The sequence below is a fragment of the Drosophila sechellia genome, chromosome 2R (assembly GCF_004382195.2).
Source record: "Drosophila sechellia strain sech25 chromosome 2R, ASM438219v1, whole genome shotgun sequence".
Taxonomy (NCBI): Eukaryota; Metazoa; Arthropoda; class Insecta; order Diptera; family Drosophilidae; genus Drosophila; species Drosophila sechellia.
In genome coordinates this window covers 4,030,754-4,053,451 of record NC_045950.1, presented here as the reverse complement: position 1 = coordinate 4,053,451, position 22,698 = coordinate 4,030,754, and the positions used below count along the sequence as shown (strand labels likewise).

The window sequence follows — 22,698 nt, the reverse complement described above, 5'->3', positions numbered from 1 at the left end:
TCACCGCATTTCTAGGAAAATTTATTGATTATATAGTAATATACACTATATTCTTAAAACGGAAGTTTTAAACATGATAAAATGTAGTTATTCATAGAGTACTAAATACTAAAATACTAAATACTAATACTACTATGTACTAAAATCATGTAACTTTGAACTTAGTTGTGATTATAAGTGCAATTGGTATGATTTTGATAAGTTAATGCGAGAAGTTATGCATTGCATTTATAGTTTGGCTAGAAATAACATTAAACATCTTAGATAGACTAAGAAACTACTGATGGCCCCCAAACTTTCGAAACTTTCCATACGTGAACTGTTGCCACCTTTCGAGAAGTTTGCGCTCTAATCAGCTTCAGCAGCTACCGAAGGAAGCAGCCATAATTAATGGCACTCATACAAGAACTTTGATAAGGGAAAAGAGGCAGCAAGGCAAGTGCTTAGTCATCCATATATTTTTGATAAGCTGATTTCATTTCGGGAGTTGCGAAATGGAGTCCAAACTATACTGCACAACTTGAGACCCCTGATTTGTGGGCTTTTTTTTTACAGTTTGCAATTGTTTTGCAGTTTGTTATCTCCTCCCTTTGTACGAGTAGTATATTCTTTTTGTTTGCTATTTACGGTTATGCACTTGGCACAAAATATTACGTATACGCCCTGGCCGACAGCGGCAGCAATTTTGTGCAATCGAGAGAGGCGAATGCGATGCTAATATACGGAAATAACGATGTCTCGCCTTGAATCTGCGTCACTCTTAATCGCTGGCCGCTTATGTATATATGTATATTCTGGCCCAACAACTCAAGATACCCCTTAATATGGTAACCAAATCGCTGCCAGAAGTTCGAATCTCGATCTCGAGTCTCAGGTATTTTATGCAAATTTCCCGCTGACGTCTCTGACTTTTAAGTTCGATTTTATTGTGGAAAAATATCAGCCGAAAGTGGTTTGATTAGCATGTGCCGCTAGCACTTGGCTAGTTACCAAAACTAGTTCTAAACGAACCTCCTAAACTCAGGAGAAAAGACAAACTTATGCGAAAAGTGAAACTTGTTTGTGCTTTGGCAAGCATTGCCAATGAAATGGGATGATTTAGAAAGCTCGACGCAGACAAAGGTATTCATTTACTAGACTTTAAAGATCTAAACCAGTCATAAAGTTCCACAATTACCGGCATTTTTGGCCGAGTTGCCTTACCAACTGATTCAACAATTTGCTTAGCCTTAGCATTGCCTTTGCTGGCCTTCAAATGGTAACTAAAACTAGACGAAAACATTGAATATTTGAGAAAAACAATCCGAACATAAATTTTCTAATGAATCATTAGAATTAGATCTCTCGCCGCCTGTTGATGTTTACTCGTTGGGCGCAGACACACACACACATGCAGAGTTGCATATACCCCACGTGAATTTTTTTGTGGCACAGTGGGCCGAATTGCTCCACTGACTGGTGAAATTGTTTTGGCTTGGAAACAAATCTCTTCACACGTGGCCAACACTTGGACAACGGAAGCGAGCCGGTTGATAAGATAAGTGCTAAAGTTGTCATACAGAAAAAAGCTCCGTTTGTCATATGTGCAATTAAAGCAGGAGGAACGTCTTTAGAAAGTGAAATATGTCATTATAAACATATTAATACCTAATTGGGATCCACTAACAAAATTCTACAATGCTTATTTACATATACTATGGGCCCATGGAAGTTATTTATATTTGATATCGGTCTTTATAGGCAGGAACACATAGGTTTTATAAAAAAGAAAATATTAAAACAAACTTCCTAAGCTTAGTAGGTGTTATTTTGTTATAATCGTAAAATACAGCTTATTTTCTTATGGCTTTCGATTATTTTCGTAGCACATTTAAATTAAATTACTTATTTATGATCCAAAAACAGTGACGTTTTGATTGTATTCTATAATAGAGTGGATATTAAATAATAATTCCAGGACGTGGGCAACCAAATGTTGCGATTAAACGATCGTGACAGATTATTCAGTTAGTTAGGAACTATAAATATTTATGATGTTCTGGTCGTTGGTTACCTATAAATATGAAGTGAATGTGCCCTTACTGTATTTTAACTCGAAACTTAACTTTACAACTTGTTGTAAGGCAAATTTGCAGTTCGCCTTACAGTTTCGAAACGCATATGCAGAACTGGACTGGAGTTCCCATCACGCGGGGATTTCCACTCAGATTCGAATCTCGCCAGAGATTTGCAAATATTCTGAAGCTTATCAGGCAGGGTGATTGTACAAGCACATATGGGTTTGCACATACAAGTAGAGTATATACATACGTATTGAAATACTATATATCAACTCTTCTGCTTACGTCAAGTCTCATTTGATTCTGTTTGTGAATGCGAGTGTGCTATATGGACAGGTGGAAGTGTTTACAAAGAACATTCTGAGTTACGAACTTTCTATTGGCGTGGAGGCAACTGATATAACTCCACCTCGAGCAGTTAGCTTCTCCAGTCGATTCTTTGGGTAAATTTATTTAAAAAGTAGGTATATTTCTGTGCTTATCAGCAGATATGTATATATGTATATATATATCGGAGTATCTGTGGCGTGCAAAGCCTATTATATTTTTCCTAATTATCATACTCTTTTCTATTAATATTTGAGCCAGTAAATATTACGCTACAAATTGCATATTGTTGTTCGCGAATTGCCACAGCTGTGTGTGGGCCAACTTTTGCTTCAGTTGGCTTCCACCAACTCAACTGCGTAGTAAAAAATCATTTATAAATATGATTTTGTTGGCAAAAAGCCGTCCGATTAGCGATCAAAAGTTAAACAAAAAACTGCAGTAGTGTGCGCGATTCCTTTGATTATGGAAATCACTGGCAGAACCAATTAAAAATGAAAATAAAATCGCTCGGATTGTCAGGGGCTTCTAATCACGTGTGCTTGAAATTCCACACGCTTATCGTGGCTGCCAGAAAGCGTGCAAAATATAATAAATTCAATTGCCACGGCCGCAAAGGAAAGGGGTGCATAAACGTGGCTAGAAAGTTTCATGATAATTCAAATTTTGAGATTTATCACTACGGACCCGCGGGCCAAAGTACCCATCCCATAGCCTTTGCCATTCAGTTTCATCTTGGCCATGAAGATAGATGTTGAATTGGTACGAGGCATAAACGCATTTTAAGCCCAGCCTGAAAATAGGCAATATAAACTGCGTTTTCGATTGAAATACTCACATCACGAAAGTAGAATGCGTGTAGACATGTTCTTTAAGACTTGTATTTCATGTTTTTTAACTACTGTAATAAAATAAACATATAAAAGTATTGAAACTATCCAAAATACAAGGCATTGTCCAAGAAGTTCACTTAATCTTACCTATTTGAAAAGTAATTGGTTGATTTTAATTAATTGGTTTAATTTTAATTTAAAAAGACTTTTAGTCCTTAAGGAATTTATTTTTTAAACACGGAATTCAATTTGTAATGTTTCATATCATATGTTAATTTCTAACGGCATCTAGTTCTTTATGAGTACATGTATGTATAAGATGTGGTTAGAGATACATATACCAACTATACATATCACCTGAAGCTGGAATTTAAAAAGAAATTTAGAGAGCTCTTAGGAAACTTGTTTTTAAACAAAAATGAAATACAATTTTGAATGTTTCAGGTACTTCTTTAGTACTTAGTATCGGTTGTGTTTAGAGATATACCTATAGATATATACTATACCGCCTAAAGTTGTGTTTAATTCTGTGCGGGGCAGTACTTAAGCGTACATTGCTGGCGACGCAACTTCCCCTCCCACTCCGCCCGTCGCTAATTAGGGAAGACAATGGACCCTGTAATTAGGGAGACACCCGATAATGCCACGGGAATAATGGCTGGCGCCTGCGAAATCAGAGGCGACGGCAATCGACGCCGGCAGAGGCAAAGTCTGTTGGGATGGCGATGACCCCCCCAACCTGACATCACAGCATATCTATGGGCAACTTGGGTGTGTTTCAGTGCGTGTTTGTGTGTGTGTGGCAGCATAATAACAGGCTGTGGAGTAAAAGTAAAAACAAAGCCATCCAAGTGGTCAGCACGGCGATAAGAAGTGTAGAAATGCGGAGGAGCTCGAAATGTTTGCGGTCGCCACTCGAGTGGCGAATGCATTCCCATACGTATGTGTCTATATTTGTATTTATATTTTGTTGCCTGCTGAATGTCGCGATAAGAAAGCGAGAAGAAAAGCTAAGAGGGAGAGAGAGGGAGAAACGCTGAAAATGCAGGTTCAATCGATGTTGATAAGGCAGCGACAACACCACTCAACGGAATTGTGTTTATTTTTAAGGCGCACTCCAACAGATCCGAGATTGCGTTGCATTGCATTGATTCCTGATGCCACTCGAGCAAAAGCGAAGCGTAAACGAAAATCGCACTACAATGTTTTGGGCCCAGAGGTTGTAACTGATAACCATGGCTCAAAAGAGTAGACATCGCCTGTCAGCGCAGCGATCATCAATGAATCTCTGGAACAAGTGAGTGTACTTGATTTGACCGAAAGTTGGTTGAACCCGCCGGGATGTCCGTCCAGTCGCTCGTTAGAAACTCATTTGATGTCGTAACAAACTGCTTGTACATATGCACACACATAGATACAAATATTTGAGCAATGTGTCGAAAAACAATAACTGCTGTTTGCTTACTTTGTGCTCAACAGAAGCTATTGTTGCTATAGTTATCGCTTTCCATTTCGAGGGTATAGTTGTTTTGACTGCTAGTTTGCTAATCTAATATCTATATTTTCATAGGATGTAAGCTTGTAAGTTGTAGATACATATTTGTATAAGTAGATTACTACTGATAGACTACTGAAAGATACATACTTGCATAAGTAAAGGCTACTAGATTTGATCAAAGGGTATCTGTGGGTTCGGTGCATCGCTTTGGCTTTACTTTTCATGTTTTCCAATCTTAAAGATACAAAGATACAAAACCGCCCGCTAGGGTTTCCTAGGCATCTGTAGGTTTTTGTGGACAAAATAGACGCCAGGTATATGTACATACATATGTACATACGCGTACATACGTGCATGTTGTTGCGAGTGTGTACGTAAATTACTTGTTAGTCGCTGCCACTTGCATTCCTTTGTTGCAAATGCAACAAAATGCCTTGCAATGCATTCGCGTGCACCTTTCAAATTTTTTTCAGCTTCGCCTAATCTCCGAGTTTGACTTGCAATCGGCATTTTGCCGCCGTGGTTGTTGCAGTTTAGCTCCCTTGTTATTGTTATTGTGATACACTGCCAAAAGGTATTATGCATTTATTGTCAGAAGCTTTAGGTTCTCATAAAAAAGCATTTACGTTCCCATCAATCAGTTGGGGTGGTTTGAAAACGATTATATCTTTTCGTTTTTGTGTCATTTGCGTGTCAAAATAAACAGTGGAATATTTTAAAAACAGCAAACGAAAATTGTGTGTTTTAAAGCGAAAACTTCCATTTGAAGGATTGCAGTTAAGTGTTAGTTAAAAACGTATTTAAACTTTTGGAATTTATTTTGTTAGTTTGATTTGCACGTTGTTTATAAGTTTTTATTGTTCAGTTGTCTTCTGTGAATTATGATTGTTTTTCTTATTTGTTGTGGCTCTTAGGGGTAGCTATTAAAAATATATATACACATATGTTTGCAAATAACAGTCTATTTCATTTTAAACCAGTTGTACACTTGAAAATATTGGTGTTGCTCTTCAAAAGAATCTGTAAATTAACTTACAGTTGCAATTGTAATGGATGCAAAATCAAAGTACAAATTTTTTGGTTCAGAGCATTTGGTAGCTAATTTATTGATGCCACTTTGCTGTTTAGCACTGGTATGTGTGTTTTCATTTGCGGCCTCCTCTATTTGGTATTTAAAAGACATTTAACATTTATGCTTGACTAGCGGCTTTACTGACATTTAAATCGGCTTCTGCTAAGCGGTTGAATCGGCCGGCGGTGGCCCATTGAAATCCCGAGTAGAATCGATTTCCATGGAATGTTTTGAGATCGGCGGTTAGCAGGCAATGAAGTACTTCTTCGGCTGATAAGTGTTGTGCAATTGCGATTCCTGGAAGTAAAGCCTAGAAATAGGTTCGAATGTTGCAAATTACCTCTTTTGATAAAAAAAATATAAATTATCTATTGTCTTCTGTGTGTGACACAAGTCACTTCCGGCAATTATCAACATTTTTGGGCTGTCTTCGCTTTTGTTGTTCGAAATAATGAAAAGAACGCACACACACATACACATATATATATCTCTATATATATACATGTATGTATGGTAAGGTTAAATCAAATTTTTAAACAATAATAAGTGGGTTGAATCGGATTTGCTGCGATTTTTGTAAAATGTTTTTGTTTACGCTTCACTGTGACTAGGCAAAACAAAAAACAAAAAAAAAACAAAAAACAAAAAAATCAACAAATGTAGAAACGACCGAAATGTAGAAAATTATTTATACCAATTTTCCCGCAATTATGACGAGGCAAAAATAAATTGTTTTGTCAAAATTGTACTGCGAAATGATGAAACGATTTTTCGAATTTGGGTCTAAAGGTGTCCCAATTAAAACCAAAGGCTGTATTTATTGGTAATATCCGAACGATTATTAACTCAATGAATTTGGTACTTTAAAGAAGTTTAATAACACGAAGGAAAATATAATTGATAGGTGTGGCTATCGATAATCGATAAATCCGCCAGATCTAACTTGTTACAAAGCTTATAAAATGGTGTTCAATTATTGGAATTAAAGTAGATTTTCATATTAATGTTCGCCTTTATTCTGAATTAAATGCAGTACAATACAATTGCCAACTGTAGAACGTAGTTTAATCCTATTTATAATTATATCGCAATGTCTATTTAAGAAGTTATTATTAAAACTGGCGGATCTATTTTAGGAAGCACTTGTATCGATCACCACAGACTCCAATTTGTAATGGCATCTGCTGTTAAATAATTTGCAATTCATGTAACATCAGATTCTGATTTATAATTGCTCCAACACTCACTTGTCAATTGCGCGTAATCGTAATCGAAGTGAGTGAACAATTGAATATTCAGTGTATTCAGTGTACTCACTGTGTGTTCCCAGCGAATCTCGAGTGAGTCAACATCACGTGCTGCCCGACTGGAGGAGTGTGGAGTGTGGAGTGTTAGCATTGAAAACTACCAAAATCGGACATTTGAGTTTTTCCCACTCCCCACCTTAATTATCGAATTGTGAAGTTTTTGCGATGTGGAGCGTATCTTAGAATGCGGATATATTGAAACGGACGTTATTCTTTCACAAAGAAGTCTATTTGTGCGCCCAAATCCACTTTGCTCCAAATCGTTTACGGTTCCGCTTTTGTTATTAAAGAAGCAGTGGAGGCAAATGGCCAAAAATACGCAGTGTTTTTTACCCATTTCGTTGCCAATTTTTCAGTTACGGCTCGGGCATTAGAGCCGCTAATTCTTTTATTGCCAAAGTCGAAGAGTCATTTTTCTTTTTCTTTTTTTGCTTTCGACTCCGCTTGAAGAAGATGAAGACTGCCTTTGGCAAGGTCGTTCATTAATATCGCATATCTTGTGGTGGGTTTGTACATATTTATTTTGAGACTAGTGCAAGAAACCGTTTCTGCATTTGTGGCAGATGATTTCTTGGAATTTTCAATGCGACTTCACGCAAACCGTAGTTAACAGGTGCTGGAATGTCCAAAGTTGAATATGTATGTATCTATTTTTGCGCAGCTATTGTTATTTATTTTTTTCATATTTTGGCTTACGGCCATTTGCCAACTCCGTTTCGCCGCTGCTAATGCGCAAAAAAATAGTAAAAAAACGAAAACGAAAATTCAAGAAGAGCCACAAACACTTTGTATCGAGTTTTTTTTTTGTCGAGTTATTTTGAAGTGTTTCAACACTCGAGAGCGGTATGTGCTCGAAAACATCGGCAGACAAGAGACCTTATAGCAATTACTTTGTTTTGAGTGTAGCTAGAGTAATTAATGCTCCACTTAATTACATATTTTAAATTGGCTTGAGGTTGGAATTTAAAGGCTCTCCTTCTCATTCACAATAGTGTTGTTATTTACGAAATGTGAAAATATAAGCAAAGTTTGTTGTTTAACACTTGTAATTATATACTTTACATGGTACTCGCTAGACTTAAGAAACACTTTAAACACTTTAAGCTTCAATGATAAATAGTAACATTAATCAACCATATTAGTACTGAATTCCCAAGTGCAGGACTGTCAAAAATATGAATAAATAATAAATATATTATAAACTAGGCACCCAAATGGCTAATATTTTCCCCACTACTCCCACAAATCAGGCTGCAAGTTGGCAACGTCATTTGCGAGCTTAGTTAGTGTAATAATTAAACGGTTTCCACTGGGCGTTTTTAGTTCTAATCAATCGCACACCACTTATGGGGCTTAAACTCATTTCAAAACTATAATCGGTTCAATTTGATTGCGGCCTGTCGGTTATGGACTGCTGCTGGCACACTCACTTTTAAATGTATATGTATATAAATACTTATGAATATAAATCGCATTGTATAAGCTGATTTTGTTTGCATGCATATTCATTGGGCTGCTGCTGCTGTTGTTGTTGCTTTCTGCTGATGTGGTTAAACAGGCAAATTAAAACGCCAATTGCAAGAAATGAAAGGCAGCGTGGAATGAACGCATTTACAGCAACAGCAACAAACGTTGGTAGGTTTGGCCTGGTCTCTTGGTCTCTTGCCGCCAAGTTAGCAAAACAACCTATAGCACTATAGTTAACAACAACAACATTAACAACAATAACAACTGCCTTCAATGTCAATTCAATGCAGGTGGCTACGGCTGCGCCCCAGCTTTATTCGACTCAGCCGAGTTCAGTTCACTTTACTTCAGTTGGCTTAACTCGGTTCAGTTTCAGTTTCAGCTTCAGCTTCATTTTCATTTTCAGCCTTAAGCTCTTGGTTTTGGTCAAAAGCGAAGCATTGGGGCCTTTTGATTTATCTTCAACAAACTCGATCGCTGGAAGCTGAGCTGTGTCCGCTTAATTGTTTCGCTCGGATCAAAATGGTTATGTAATCGCATTATGGCTCATTGTGTGGCCAAGAGAAAGAGGAAGGAAAAGGGTTAGCTGCTGCGAATTCCAGTTCTTGTAGTCATGACTCTTCACTAACACTTACATAGGACATTACAAATCTACGAAAACCTTATTACTCGCTGATTTGCCGTAGAACTCGTTGTTGCTGAGTGTGTACATCCGCTTAGACTGCCTGTCACTCGCTGATCGCTTAATAGTATATCAGCGTTTGCATTCGACGTATCAAATGGTTATTGTATTTTGATTTATATCAAAACAGAACCACACCTACTGGCAACCCAAATACTTCGTGGCCGTCCAATGCCCACCCTCCAGATCTGATCAGGTGAATGAAGGATTAACCAAACCCAAACCCAAACCCAAGCCCAAAGACCCAGAACCGACACCCAGTCCAAGTTTTTGAGCCAAGTGGAGCTTGTCTGCAGCTTCAAGCTGAAAAACTGACGTGACGGCAGGCAGTAGCAATACAGCTAGTTGTGCACTGAGCGAAACTATGCGCGTAGTAATATTTCATGCAAATTGAGAAATTCAAAGTACGCTTCATTTTAAATACCATCCTATTTATATATATAATGAGTTCATTGCATTTTCTGCCAGTGTACAACCTGCAGCTACCGCCACAAAGCACCAGCTATAGCAACAGTTCACTGTGTCTCTGTGCGCCAAACTGGAAAGATCGGTTTCAGGTTTCAAGGACTTTTCGGTGGACATTCACTTTTGCCTATAAGCATGTATAAGCATGTATATGAATTTTCGTACAGAACCACTCGAAAAAACGAAAAACGAAAACCGAAGACGCAGAAACCAAACTCTTGAGTTGAACTGCATTTTTGCAACTCGCGATCAAGTAAGATGCAAGTAACTGGAGTTTTCCACCGCTTCTCGTTCGTTCGTTCGATCGAATCGTATCGTTTCGGATCGAATCGAAAGAAGTCCCAATAACCCAAAAAAAAAAACAGGGCCTCGCCCCAAAGCTTTCAACTTGCCTTTCAATTATTTTGTCTGCTGAATTCGCAGCCGCTCAATAAAGCAACGGTACATTGTATTTGCTTATCTGTTTTGCATGCCAACTGCATTAAAGAGCGGGGGGGTGGGGCGGTGCAGAGGGGGCGGGAGACGCTAGCACTCACTTGTCTCGTTTCATTCGCCGTTGCTCTTGCCCTACGCGAGCGAGAGGGTCGATCGACTATGGCTCTGCACTGCTCTTCAGGATTCGAAGTTCTTTGATTTGTAATTTGTCATTTCATATGGCAAGCCTAATCTATTACGTGACGAAACGCTCTTCCAAGAGTAATTTATAGAAAGTGTGTAAAATTCGTTTCCGTTAGAAAAATGTACATCATTAAAAAAGTCTGACAAATGGCGGCAGAATAGAGAAAATAACTCTTCTTAAATTTCTCATTAAATATTGGTGCTTCTTTGATTAAAAATAATTAATGAATGGAGAATCTTAACTGATCTTCTGCACTGCTGGGTATTCCCCCATCGACTTGAACATCTTATCGAGCTCCAGCATTTGCTGCATTCATTACACAATAAATTATAATACGGGTTTGCTGTGGAATCCAAAAGGTTTCGCCTGCCTTAGCGCCCACTCGCCACCCACTGCCCCACCTGCTCCCCCCGCCATCATCGTCGTCGTCATAATGCCGATCATTAGTATTATTTTGCTCCAATGCTCTTTGCGATTGGATTGGATAACTCGTTTCGATTCGCAGCCAAGTGCAAACTTGATTCGAAGCGTCGCATCTGCAATTTTGACATTTTGAATCAACCTTGAATTCAAATCGAATGCGCGAGTGAGATTTGCACACAGCCGCCACCCGCCAAAACCCCTCGGTTTAAGCCATAAATCCGTCAGTTTATGGCAATATGTTTTGAGGGTTTGGCCGAATGTAATACCGATTCTGGCCATATGCTAAGCCGGCTTGATTTTTTTTCTTCTGTTGTGTTGTTCTAGTGGGCTATATGTACATATAGTGTGGAAAGGTCACTTGGTTCTTTTTTCCAACATGTTCGCATCAAAGCTTTCACTCAAAGTTGCGAATTCCGCTCAAGGCCTGCGCAGTGACGAAGGTCATCGAAGGACTTGCTCTTTCGCTCCTGCTCGATGGAATTTTATGAATGAAATGCACGAAACCCGGTACACCTATGCCTCCCACACAACCCTATCTCCTCTCTCTTTCTATCGGCGTCGCTGTCTCTTTCTGGCGTGCTCAACCTACGACAAAGATTGTGGGTATCCATGAATGAATGACGCAGTTTCTGGCGTCTGCTAGTAGGTTCTACTGTCTCGTTCCCACCACCCCCCAACGCCCCTCGCCGCTCCTATTTGGCCATTCACGGTGACGTCAGCATGCGTAATTCCCAAACGCGTGGGCGGGCGTAAACGTGTGGGCATGGTCCTGGCCTGCAAGCCCGTGTAACTTACGCAAAAGAGCGGCAAAGCGGGCGTGATTTGTCATTATTCGCGAACGAGTATTGTGTGGTGACTGAAACCATCAGATAACATTCACCACCCACTCCTCGCAGGAAAAGTGGGTGGTCGTACGGTGAAGTGGGTGGATTGGTATCCGAGCGGATGTGGGCATAAGATAAAGCAGCTTATGGAGTTTATTTTCCAGGGCACGGAGTTTTTCACTAACATGATCGATTACGGATAACTGGGTTCCCTTGGGCAAGATCGTAGACTTCAGTTGCTTAGTAGTTCCCCTGGGTAAAGTAAAAAGCAAGTTAATGCCATATAGCCTTGTAAAGAATCTATATAAATATAAGGCCTATAAAGATAAGGTTGCTTTTAAGAACTTTTAGAAATAACGCCTCATTCATATCCAATTAGGTTAGATATTGGCAATAGCAACTTAAGTTAAATTTATCACTGATCTATGTGAGTCCATGTAAGTTTCCGCGAAAGAATGATATACCTTTAAACTCCGTTTACTATAATATAATAGTTAGTAACTATAATAAGTTAGTAAAATCCTGGGATTATGTGCTATGCCTAAAATTCAATTTACAATCGCTGCACAGGGGAACACAGGCGCATTTATGATTTCACCAGCAGTCCTTAGGGCAAGAATGGAAAAAAATAGCCTTAACGATAATTATATGTGTCGCGCAGTCGGCCAATTCCATTGCCAATCCTGTCCTGTTCCTGTTGAAGGAGTTACGTAATGCACTAGTTAAGCTTAAATTGCACTTAATTGAATGTTATATTGCTGGTCATGCGCACGCCCACGCCCACGCCCATCGCGGTACTCCGGCGCCATGTACGGCAAAAGGCCACGCCCACCCGTCTTTTGCCCTACAACCCTCACCACCCTCTCTTAGGTCCTTTTTCCCTTCGGTCCCCGTTTCTTGGCTCTTTTTCATGCTGGGAGCAGGCGCCAGCAGCCTTGCAAAGTCCGTCTGAATGCGAGCTCCGTTTGGAAGACACTGGGAAAAATAAGTGGCAAAAGTAGTAGATTAATTTAGTAACTTAAAAACAAATTGATACTTTGCATACTTTATGTTTATTTATTTATTGGAAAGGAATGAACTAGTATATTGTTTCCCTGCCAAAACAGTTTCGAAGTTAAGTTTGTAAACGTTGATTATTCTCACAATATTTAAATGTCAAAATAATTAGTTGGAAGTAACTGTGAATTGAGAAATAATATAGGTATCGTCGTAAATTTCATTAAGATAAAAAAAAGTACACAAATATTTATTTGAGTGGCCGACAAACCACAAGGGACAACGGGCGCCTGTCGGCTGCCAACCTCCTGTTGACTGGGGGAGTTGCTCCGCCTCCGTCCCTGGTCAACTCAACCTCCAAATCCCCCAGCCGCCTAGCCGCCCGATTCCCATAGTGCTCCGTATGGAAGCCAGTTGCGAAGCGGCTTATCGATTTTTCATTACTTACTCAATTTAACGCTGACGTCGTTTAGGGATCTGTGGCAGGTTGCTGCAAGGATGTGCGAATTTGCGGTCCTTGTTCTCGCTCGACATCCTTGGGTGCCTTTCTTCGCTGCCTTTGGCATCTGCCTTGCTGCGTTGGCGTTTCAAAAAGAAGGGCTTATCCCCTAGATGCGCTGAAAAGTTTTCTAAAGCCGACAATTAAACCGAAGGTGAAAGTTACACCTTTTGATGATGATATCTTTTGTAGTTACCACGAAAATTTCGACTTGTGAAGGGATTACAATCAGCTTCAGTTTCAGTTTCTTTTTTGATTAAAAAAAAAAAAAAATACACGTAATTTCCATTCTGAGACTTTTGCATTGAAACCCTACTTTTAGAACAAGATGACTATATTTATATATATATATTTTATATTTTTTTTCTTTAATGAGAGTATTTAATATTCAGTACTTTCCCCCACAAAAATATTCCCCTACAATTTCCTCCATTTCCTTTTCTTTCTCTTTTTTATTTTCTTTATTTGTGTTTGCCGCTTTTTTTTCGATATGCCGCCCACGCCAGCTTCAATGGGAATTCTATTTTTAGCGAACTAAATTGCAAATAAGGCAACTCACTCAGTCGAGAATAATACCTTCGCACTCAGAAATCGCAATCGAAATCAACAAAATGAGTACGGAGCACGGAGCTCGGCGTACGGAGCATCGTGCGTACGGCGGAAGTGTAAGAGTGAGATGGTAGCTACTCCGGATCCAGCATCGGATGTAGCACGGGTTAATCTGCGGTCCGGAGCCCTTTGGCCTGCTGTCGTGGGTTCGTGTGGGTCGTTGTGATAAAACGTGTAAGTGCTTAGCACCAATTTACGAGTATTTCGCACTCGACACCCACATGGAAACACTGGGAAATAACTTTGAGTAGGTATATTGAAAGGATTGGAATCGCAAGATATTATTCGTTGTACAGGACTTTATATATATATACAAGCTATAGGAACACTAGCCTATTCGATTTGAAGGTGTCCGTTTGTCCGTATGTCCGCATGTCCGTCCGTATAAATCGAGTTTCTGAGATAACTATATAAGTAAACCAGTTGTGAAGATAGTTCCACGCACTCTGTTACACCATTACTAAGCAATTTTGTTTAAATAATATCATAGGTAGAATGTCTATTACTATTAGTAAAGCCGCAGGATATTTGCTTACTTGCAATCATATTCGATTTCAAGCGAATATTTCGAGTGTACTTTACTTTTGGAACACAATTATAATTTTCCGAGGGAAGTAAGCCAACGAAAGCGGGAGAGCCATCCAATCCCTGACCATGCCGTTGATCCTGCCCTTATGGTGTCCTCGTTCTCGGCTCACCGGCGGCGACATCCGGGCGACAGGATATTATCCTTGGGGCTTAGGTGCTAGCAATGTGTCGCCGTTTCACGCTTCACTCGCTCCCGGCGACGACCAGACAACTTTCAATTTTCAAACGAAAAAGTCTGAAAAAAATGGCAAACCGAATAATAATAATTGCTGTGCGTGTGTGTGAGTGAGCGCAGCGGTGGGGGGGTGCTTTGTATTATCAAATTGGTTCATGGCAATTCTTGTGCGTTGTTGTGCCTCTAGTTGCAGTTGCAGTTGCAGTTGCATTTGCGATTGGAGTTTAAATCAGAGACGGAGCCGCAGAGCCGCGGAGCTGCACGAGCTCGTTAGCGGAGGCTGTTGCCTCCATGGAGGCGTTGTTGGTTACCCGCGACTGGGTGACTTGGTGACTTGGGGACGCGTTAGCTCGGCTACCCGACGACTGAAGAGTGTTAGGACACAGCTGCTGCAACCAGTTCCAGCCTCAGGCCATTCTAATGTGTCCGTGTCTGCAAAGTGAGCGTTGCCACAGTGGGCACTCTATGCGCAGCAACCAGCAACAGGGATAACATAGAGAATGATAGTCTTTACTGGAAGGAACATTCATTTATTTAGCTGGAACGACTCTCTTTGGGATTCTTCTAAGCTTGTTGTTTTATTCTCTTGGTCCTTCCCACGTGAGTTGACTGTATGCAATTTATGTGGAGTGCATGCGTTGCATTGCTGCTGCTGCCGCTGCTATTACTGCGACTGCCCTTGGAGTCGTTTCTTGACGTGCTGCAATAAGAAACGGAAAAAGAAAGAAAAACGCAAAAAACAAGCACACACTTTCAGAAACTCCGACACGGACACAATTAATGTCGTTTCTGCGTGGGCGTGTGTTGGGATGAGGAGATCGTTAATCTGCAATCCGCCGGCGGCGAGAACGTGCCTCGCATCCAGGATGCCACTTCAATTCGATTTGATGCGGTGGCGTCTTCGTTCTGGCCAATCTTCTGCCGCGCAGCCTGTTGCGCTTTCGACGCTGATCAACGCTGCGTATACGTAATATTCGAGCTTTGTGGCTCACTGCTGGCTGGGTGACTTTCACTTTTTGTTTGGCCGTACTGTTGCGGCTGCAATTTGAAATTCTTGCATAAAAGCGAATGCAATGAGCGACTGAAATGCTGGCTAAATAGCTGGCCAACAGATAAGGTAAAAAGTGGCCCTGAAAGTGGGTGAACCAAGCGGACGGAGTTGATGGATAGATAAATAAATTGGCAGTGAGCGTGCGATTATGCGACACAGACTTTGGTCTTAATTCAATATTTCAACAATTCACTTTGCATTCTCTCGGCCAGCCATAATCAAACGACATTTTTTTCCAAAGCGACTAAAGAACACAAACAACAAACAGCGAACAGCAAATAGCAACAACTAGCAACAGCTGCTGGCCAACACCCAATATGGCTAACACACACACACACAAAGGCCGATTTTATTGCATTAGAGTAGAGTCGCTACAGTTGGAGGGGTGTGGCTAATGGCGGGAGGGGGGCGGTTGGACTATAAGTGCAACAGAAGCAGCGAACTGAGCTGGGCAAACTAAACCAGTCTTGAAAGGTGTCTTTTATACATCTATCTGTATTAACCTGGCCCACAGATACACACACACACACGCAAAAGTAAGGCAAAACACACTTTTTGGCCAGCCGAGCAAAAGTGAAGTCGTCAACAAGTTCCAGCCAGAACTTGTTGTTGGCTATCGGCCGTCTTTGGTTTTTTCCTACTTATATTATATGTATATGTGTCTTTGCTCTTGCTGATATTGTCCCATTGTCTGCGGTCTTACCAAAGACAATCGTCGAACATGTCTTTGCTATCACAATCAAAAGTCAGAAATGTTTGTAATATGGGGGTTTCCAACGGGAATTGGTTGGCAGAAGTGGGAACAATCCAGGTTGGCAGCAGGTGGAATGCTCGGATACAGTTTCAAATTATTTTGGCCATTTATTTGAATTTATCTGGTTTCGCTCGGAAACAATTTACCACCACTGGTTCGATAATTAACTTTAATTGCCAAAACGTTTTTGTTTTTAATGAGAAAGTAATCTTAGTTTGGCGTTTTCATTTCAGTTTACCCTTTTCGAAACGATTTCAAATATAATTAGTTTCAATTACTTTCGATTTTTTTGTAAGATTTTCCATTACTTTTGATAGCAATTAATCTCCCATTGATTATCGCTTTGATTTAGTAGCTCTTTTTTAGTGTTGTAAATTGCCTTACTGGTTTTTTTGGTTGGTTTCAAACTTATGCTAATTTGAAATATTAATTACAAAATACAATCGAATGGTCTGTCTTAAGTGCTCTCAGCTCGCTGATTCTCTATAATTTTTTTTCTTCAATATGAATTTTTTATTTATTCTTGTTTCTGTTTTTATTGGCGTTTTTGGTATTCAGCGTCGCGGATTTCAGTGAATAAAATAGCAATTTGAACGTTTCTTGTTTTGCGTTGAGTGTGTGTGTGTGAGTGTGAGTGTGTGTGTGCCTCGGAGTGTAGTAAACACATTTTGAAAATCGAAAGCAAGGTCTTTTCTGCAGACAAGATTGCTGTTGTTGTTGCTGGCGTACCTTTAAGCTCGGACTTTTAGTTTAGAACGTAATTTGTAAATTAATTATTGGGCATAGTCACATGTTTGGGCCACGATCCTATCTAGCGTACTAGCCATTATATTTGGTTGTCGTGGCTTCGGTTTGTTTTGTAGGGCTTTAAACTATTTTTACACGGGCCGCCAACAAACAAACAAACTCGATGGCAGGCAATGGAAAAATGCATGGCAAATGCATATGTTTGAGATAGCGAAACAAGAAACACCCACTTTGGGTGGTGGTGGTGCTTTTTAGCGGCCAGAAGAATGGGTGCTTTGGTGGCACGTGTCTGTCTGTCTGTCAGCCCCTTGACGTCATTGGCCACTAATTGCAATTAGCAGGGCCAAAACAGCAGCAGCGACATCAGAAATTGCTTCTTTTTACTTGGTTTGTTTGTTTTTTGGTTTTTGTTTGACGTTGTCAGGAGCAGCCGTGCGATAAGCGAAGCCCATAAGTCCTGGTACGCTCTACTCCTACGGCTTTAATCGTACTCCCAATGATGCCGGTTTTTGGTGATAGCTGAAGCGAAAGCAGCACCAACAGCAGTTCACATCCGAAACGAGATTGTGCCAAGATCGGTATCTGCATCAAAAATATATATGGTAATTCAAATGGGGAGATTGCTATTGCTATTGCTACATTTTTTATTACCGTATTGTATGCGTTGGAAAAACGTTTAAAACATTTAAGCACAGCGTTTTAAATCCATGTGAATTCATATGCTTAGCATGCATCGAACTGCCGCTGATTAATTCTTAATTGATTTAGAAATTGGTGTACAAATTTTCCTTGCGTGCGTCACACTGCGTATGCGTAATATATATATTTTGTAAAATTTCGTGTTGTGACACCAACATACGAAGCGTACACTTTTTGTTATAAAAAAAGCCAAACTTTGTAAAAGTAAAAGGAACTGAAATCGGTTTTTTGTTGATGATAATGTTTATTATAAAAGTTCTTTTTTTTGTTCTTGACTAGATTTCTGTTTATAGAATGCGTTGTTTTAATCAAACAAGTTGATTGGTTCAACTTGGCCATCGTTTCCTCCAAATTTTCGGCCAACATGTCGTATACATGATCTAAAGTGATTGTAGGAAAATAAACAACTAATTGAAGAGCAGAACAAATAGCCAGAGATGCGAATAAAAATAAGTTGTTTATTTCTAAAAATAAATAAAAAGTCGAGCAAAGCGTTGTTGACCAAACGATGAAAGAGCAAAGGCAACAAAAAGCAATTAAATGCTCGAGTTGAAACGCCAAAAGGCAACTTTTTAGTTTGAGCTTTCAATCGAAGTCGACCGACTGCATTGAATAAGGCACATTTGCGATAGTTTAAAATTTAATTAATTAAATTCTTTTAGGAGCTGCCAGAAAGCCGAAAAAGCTTATATTTCTGACGTAATTGTGCCGTTAGCAGGCCACAAACAAAGCACTCAACGCCATGTGTGTGTGCGTGAGTGTGTGTGTGTGTGTTTATTGTTGTCTTCTGATCGAAGTTTGCTCGCTTTGCCGGTTTCGAAAAAGCGAAAAACAGAAGTCGAAAAAGCGAAATAAATAAAATAACAGCATAGCAACTAGTGTCGGTGGCGCAAAATATAATTAAACTTTCGAATGGGATCAGCTCGGCGTGCAGTTTCATTTTGTTTGATTTTCACTCAATTGAGCGAGCTTTCCGCCGCCAGAGCCAGAGCTTTTCTCACTCAACTCGAGCGGTGGAATGGCCGCGTAGTCAAGTTTCATGCCAACGCCGATTGCCGTTGAAATCAGTCGTTCAACGAGAGTGACCGCGTGCGAAAGCCAGAATCAAGACACAACGCACATCCTCTGTACTCATAAAGAAACTGCATTATTAAATTCAAATAAGACAGCTGACAACTGAAAAGAGCAGACCAAATAAACAGCTAGAGAAGCCAAGCCAGCGTCTTGCTAAGCAGAATTCAATCGGCTCCTTGTACTAAACACACATAGTATAAGCACCGACCGACCGACCGACCGACCGACCGAGAGGTGTCCATCGAAAAGTCTAGAAAGAGCGAAGGAAATTCCGAAAGCCCCAGCGGAAAAATCGAGGGAACGAACATTCTGGCAACAGGACTGTTGCTTCGCCACCACCACCACCCGCCCACTAAACTGCGCCCACATCGAGTGGCAGAGCCAACATATGTTCGCCTGGCTACACCCAAGCTGAACTGCCTTTGGACCATATGTTGTTAACGTTGTAACGTTGTTGTTTCGTGTGTGAACCAAATAACATACATACATACAAATATATAACCATAGCCATATAGCCGTAGCCATAGCCAAACAAGAGAAATTTCCCGAGTGCGCGTGTGTCTAGTGTGTCTAAAACATAGCAAGAAAAAAGAAAAAATAAAAAAAAGAGCAAGCAAGAAGAAAAATCAAGCAAAAAGTAGCAAAAAGTGCAATTGAAAACGAAAACGAGGGGAAGAGCCGAGCTAATTGCCAGCAGCAGCACAGCAGCCAACTCTCGCTAAAACCAGAACCACCTGGAGTGCTGTTATATTTTCGCCCATATATCCTGTCGCTCGTCGCATCCAGCATTCTTATGAAACCGGAAAATCGGCATGAGTCGTACAATGCAAAGGTAAATGTCAAGACCACGCCCACTCCCACTCCCCGCCACTTCAACACACTTCAATTTAGTCCTGTATAATCCATATCGCTGGCTGCCCCTTTCATGTTGCATGTAGCATATGGCGAAACTCAAATGCGCAAATATCCAACCTATCTGTATCTCTCCATTTGTATCTGTATCTGTCGCCGACGAATCTCGATAGTGTTTTTTCGTTTTATTTTTTCGTTTTATGTATCTTTAAGTGCGTTTATGGCATTCGACTCTCTTAACTGTTCCCTGCCGTAGTTTGGTTTTGGCTCATTAAGTTTAAAGAATTCGCAATGATTATCGTGTTGTTATTCTGGTATTGAATTTCATTGTATGAAAAATAAGAAGCAGCAACAGATGTTTGAATGGGAATGGAAGAATCCGCAGATTTTGATCAGAATCTGAGGGAAAAGTTGACGATGGAGAGTATTCAGTTTGAGGACAACAATGGATGGATCGTGAGTTGTCACAAATCTGCCTTGCATTCATTTTGAAAATCATCTTAAAGGCTTAAAATCCTTTAGACTGTATAGATACTTTCAAATAATTAAAAGCAAAATTCGGAATAATTAGTATTATATTAGTTTGTCGAGTCATAAGATAAGTGAGTTCATAATTTAAACCGATAAGTTTTTATGATCCTGAATAGATATCCATGATTTCTATTAATTATGTTATTAAATAATGAAAAAAGGGTTGCCAAGACAATTTACAAATCATTGAGCGGACAAAAACTGCGTAGTGCTCTGAAATATTTTTGGCATAGAAACCTGGGTTCGCGAACGACATTCAAATGAATACAATGCATATGGCTGCCGTTGGCTCGGAATTTCAAATTGGAATCGGAATTCGGAATTGGTATTCAAATTATTTACAATACATAATGTCAGCTCTGCGCACACAGGCTATATATACATGGATAGTATATACATATGTATTTAGGAGGAGTACCCATAGCCATACCCATACCAAGGTGCCCATATCCACGCACATATCCGGGTTCACCAGCTACGACGTCAGTTTCGGTGGCGGCCTTAGTTTTTCACTGGCTGCAGGTGAAACCTCACCTGGGCTACTTGATCGACTTGGTCTTGGTCTGGGTCTGTTTTTCGTGTTTCTTTCGCTGGTGTGTTGTGTTGTGGTCTGGTGTGGGCCAGCGATTCCACGTCTGGTCACGTGTAGGGGGTAGGCCAACAAACGCAAATTACATTTGACGTACGTATCTGTGTAGCCACTGAGGCAACCCTCACTAATTACATTACATTATATATATATATAACACTTGGCGCAATGTCTTCGTCTGTTTGCTCCGTTTGCAGTTTGTTCACGTTGTCTCACCTGAATTGGAATTTAAATTTTCGTCTTTGTCCACATGGCCAAAGACGCATTTGATATGGCAGCCTCGAAAAAAGAAAGAAATTATGTAAACAGCAGACACTTCAATAGCTAGTTAAATTGAATTGAATTGAATTGAAGCGAGTAGAACTTCTGTTTTTGTTTCGTGTTTAAACAGTTTGGGTTTTGTTGTTATTTGTTGTCCTGCCTGTCCCTTGTTTGTTTGCCTTTGGCCATAACTTAGCCATTTGGTGGTGATCCCATCCACTGCCATTGTTGTTCATCGGAAACAATCGAACCCTAGTTGTTGGTTGTAATATACTTGTCTGGCTCATATTTGCCTATTGAGCCAGACCACGCAAGACTAGGCTTTGCTCGCATGCTTTGTGATTTTTTGTTGTTTTGCAGAGGTTAATAACCTGACTTTAAATTAGCCAAGCTCAGCCGCAGTCTACCTGAGCCGCTGATGTATGTGTATGTCTTGGCTTCGTCGTTCTCCGTTACCAAGTTTGCTGGCTTCTGACCCCATTCAGCTGCGGGCAGCTTCAATCCGAGTGCGATACGATCCGAATCAAAATCCGAATACATAATATACAATATTGCCGTGCCGCTCCAGGGCAGCAGAGCTGTGAAGTGTGTTTATCTCGGAGATATTAATTACCAGGGCCAAGCCCAGAACGTGGCTCACAGAACGTAAGCTGATTATGCCGCGCTTGTCTATTTACAATCAGATCCTCAAAAGTTTAATTATGCAACCCGGCGGCACAGCTTGCCCTTTTCCCCATTCCCCCCTCTCTCTGTCTCTCTCACTCTCTATCTGTCTCTGTCTGTGGGGGTGTTTGATTTATCCCCCAGATACGCGATCTCTGTGGTCTTTCGGAGAGGATCTCTCCGGCTAGCCAATTGTTTCCCACCTGAGCAGGTGAGCTGTTGCCACAGCCTAATTGCAGTTTGCTCGGCCCGACTTCGTGACTTGTAAATAACAGAAATCATGCCGAAAACAGCAAAAAGCATTTTGGCCTAATGATGCAGATACAGATACATATACAAGCAAACGTGTAATAAAACTGCGTGCTGAATAATTCTTTGATTGCCGCCAAGTAGGGAAAATTGAGGGGGCGTAGAACTCGAATTATTCAGTAATCATACGAAATGAAGATCTTTTTTCTTCCGTAAAGATACTCGAATATAAGTCCGACGATAATTTGCATATTCGTGAGATATGGGTCAGCAGATCTGAACTGAAATGTATATTTATCTTAACTCATTAATTGGAAAATCAGTAAGAAATTTCGCGAAAACGAGGCTTCGATAAGAAAACTACACGCTAAACTGCCAAGTTAAAGATAATACATATTGTAATGGTGATATATCGTTCTACTTAAGATTGATTTCTTTGAATTGAAAGCTTTCTCCTTTCATGCCGATCTTCTCCTTGCCCTACAAACCGAATAAAGCTGTTTGTATTTTGTAACCTATTTTCACCATTGTTCGACCATTTGCATATCAACCCATTTTTTTTATTTCGACGAGGGTTTGGGGGTGGGGATTTATCAGTTTTCGTTTGCATTTGGCACACGGGCTCTTAACATATGTTTATTTCCATTATGCATGAGTCGCCTATTCAGAGTTGCATTGGGCAACTCCAAGACGGTAAGACAAAACCCTTTTTGAAATGCAATCAACTTTGATAAGATGTGTTGTGCTCTAGTTAATGTTGTTGTTGCTGCCGCTGCTGCTACTG

At 40.2% G+C, this 22,698-nt stretch overlaps 1 protein-coding gene across 2 annotated transcripts in view; it reads left to right on the top strand.

The window, feature by feature from the left end:
* The window catches only part of LOC6608052 (terminal nucleotidyltransferase 5C), a 41,708-nt gene that overhangs the window by 4,416 nt on the left and 14,594 nt on the right, over positions 1–22,698 (top strand). The window contains exon 1 of one of the 2 annotated variants that reach the window (XM_032715640.1): positions 18,761–19,601. The exons of the other annotated variant lie outside the window; for it this stretch is intronic. Within the exon in view, the coding sequence (XP_032571531.1) occupies positions 19,563–19,601 (39 nt within the window). The 5' untranslated portion in view covers positions 18,761–19,562. Of the gene's footprint in view, positions 1–18,760; positions 19,602–22,698 lie in introns of those variants that run through there. 2 annotated transcript variants of the gene reach the window in all.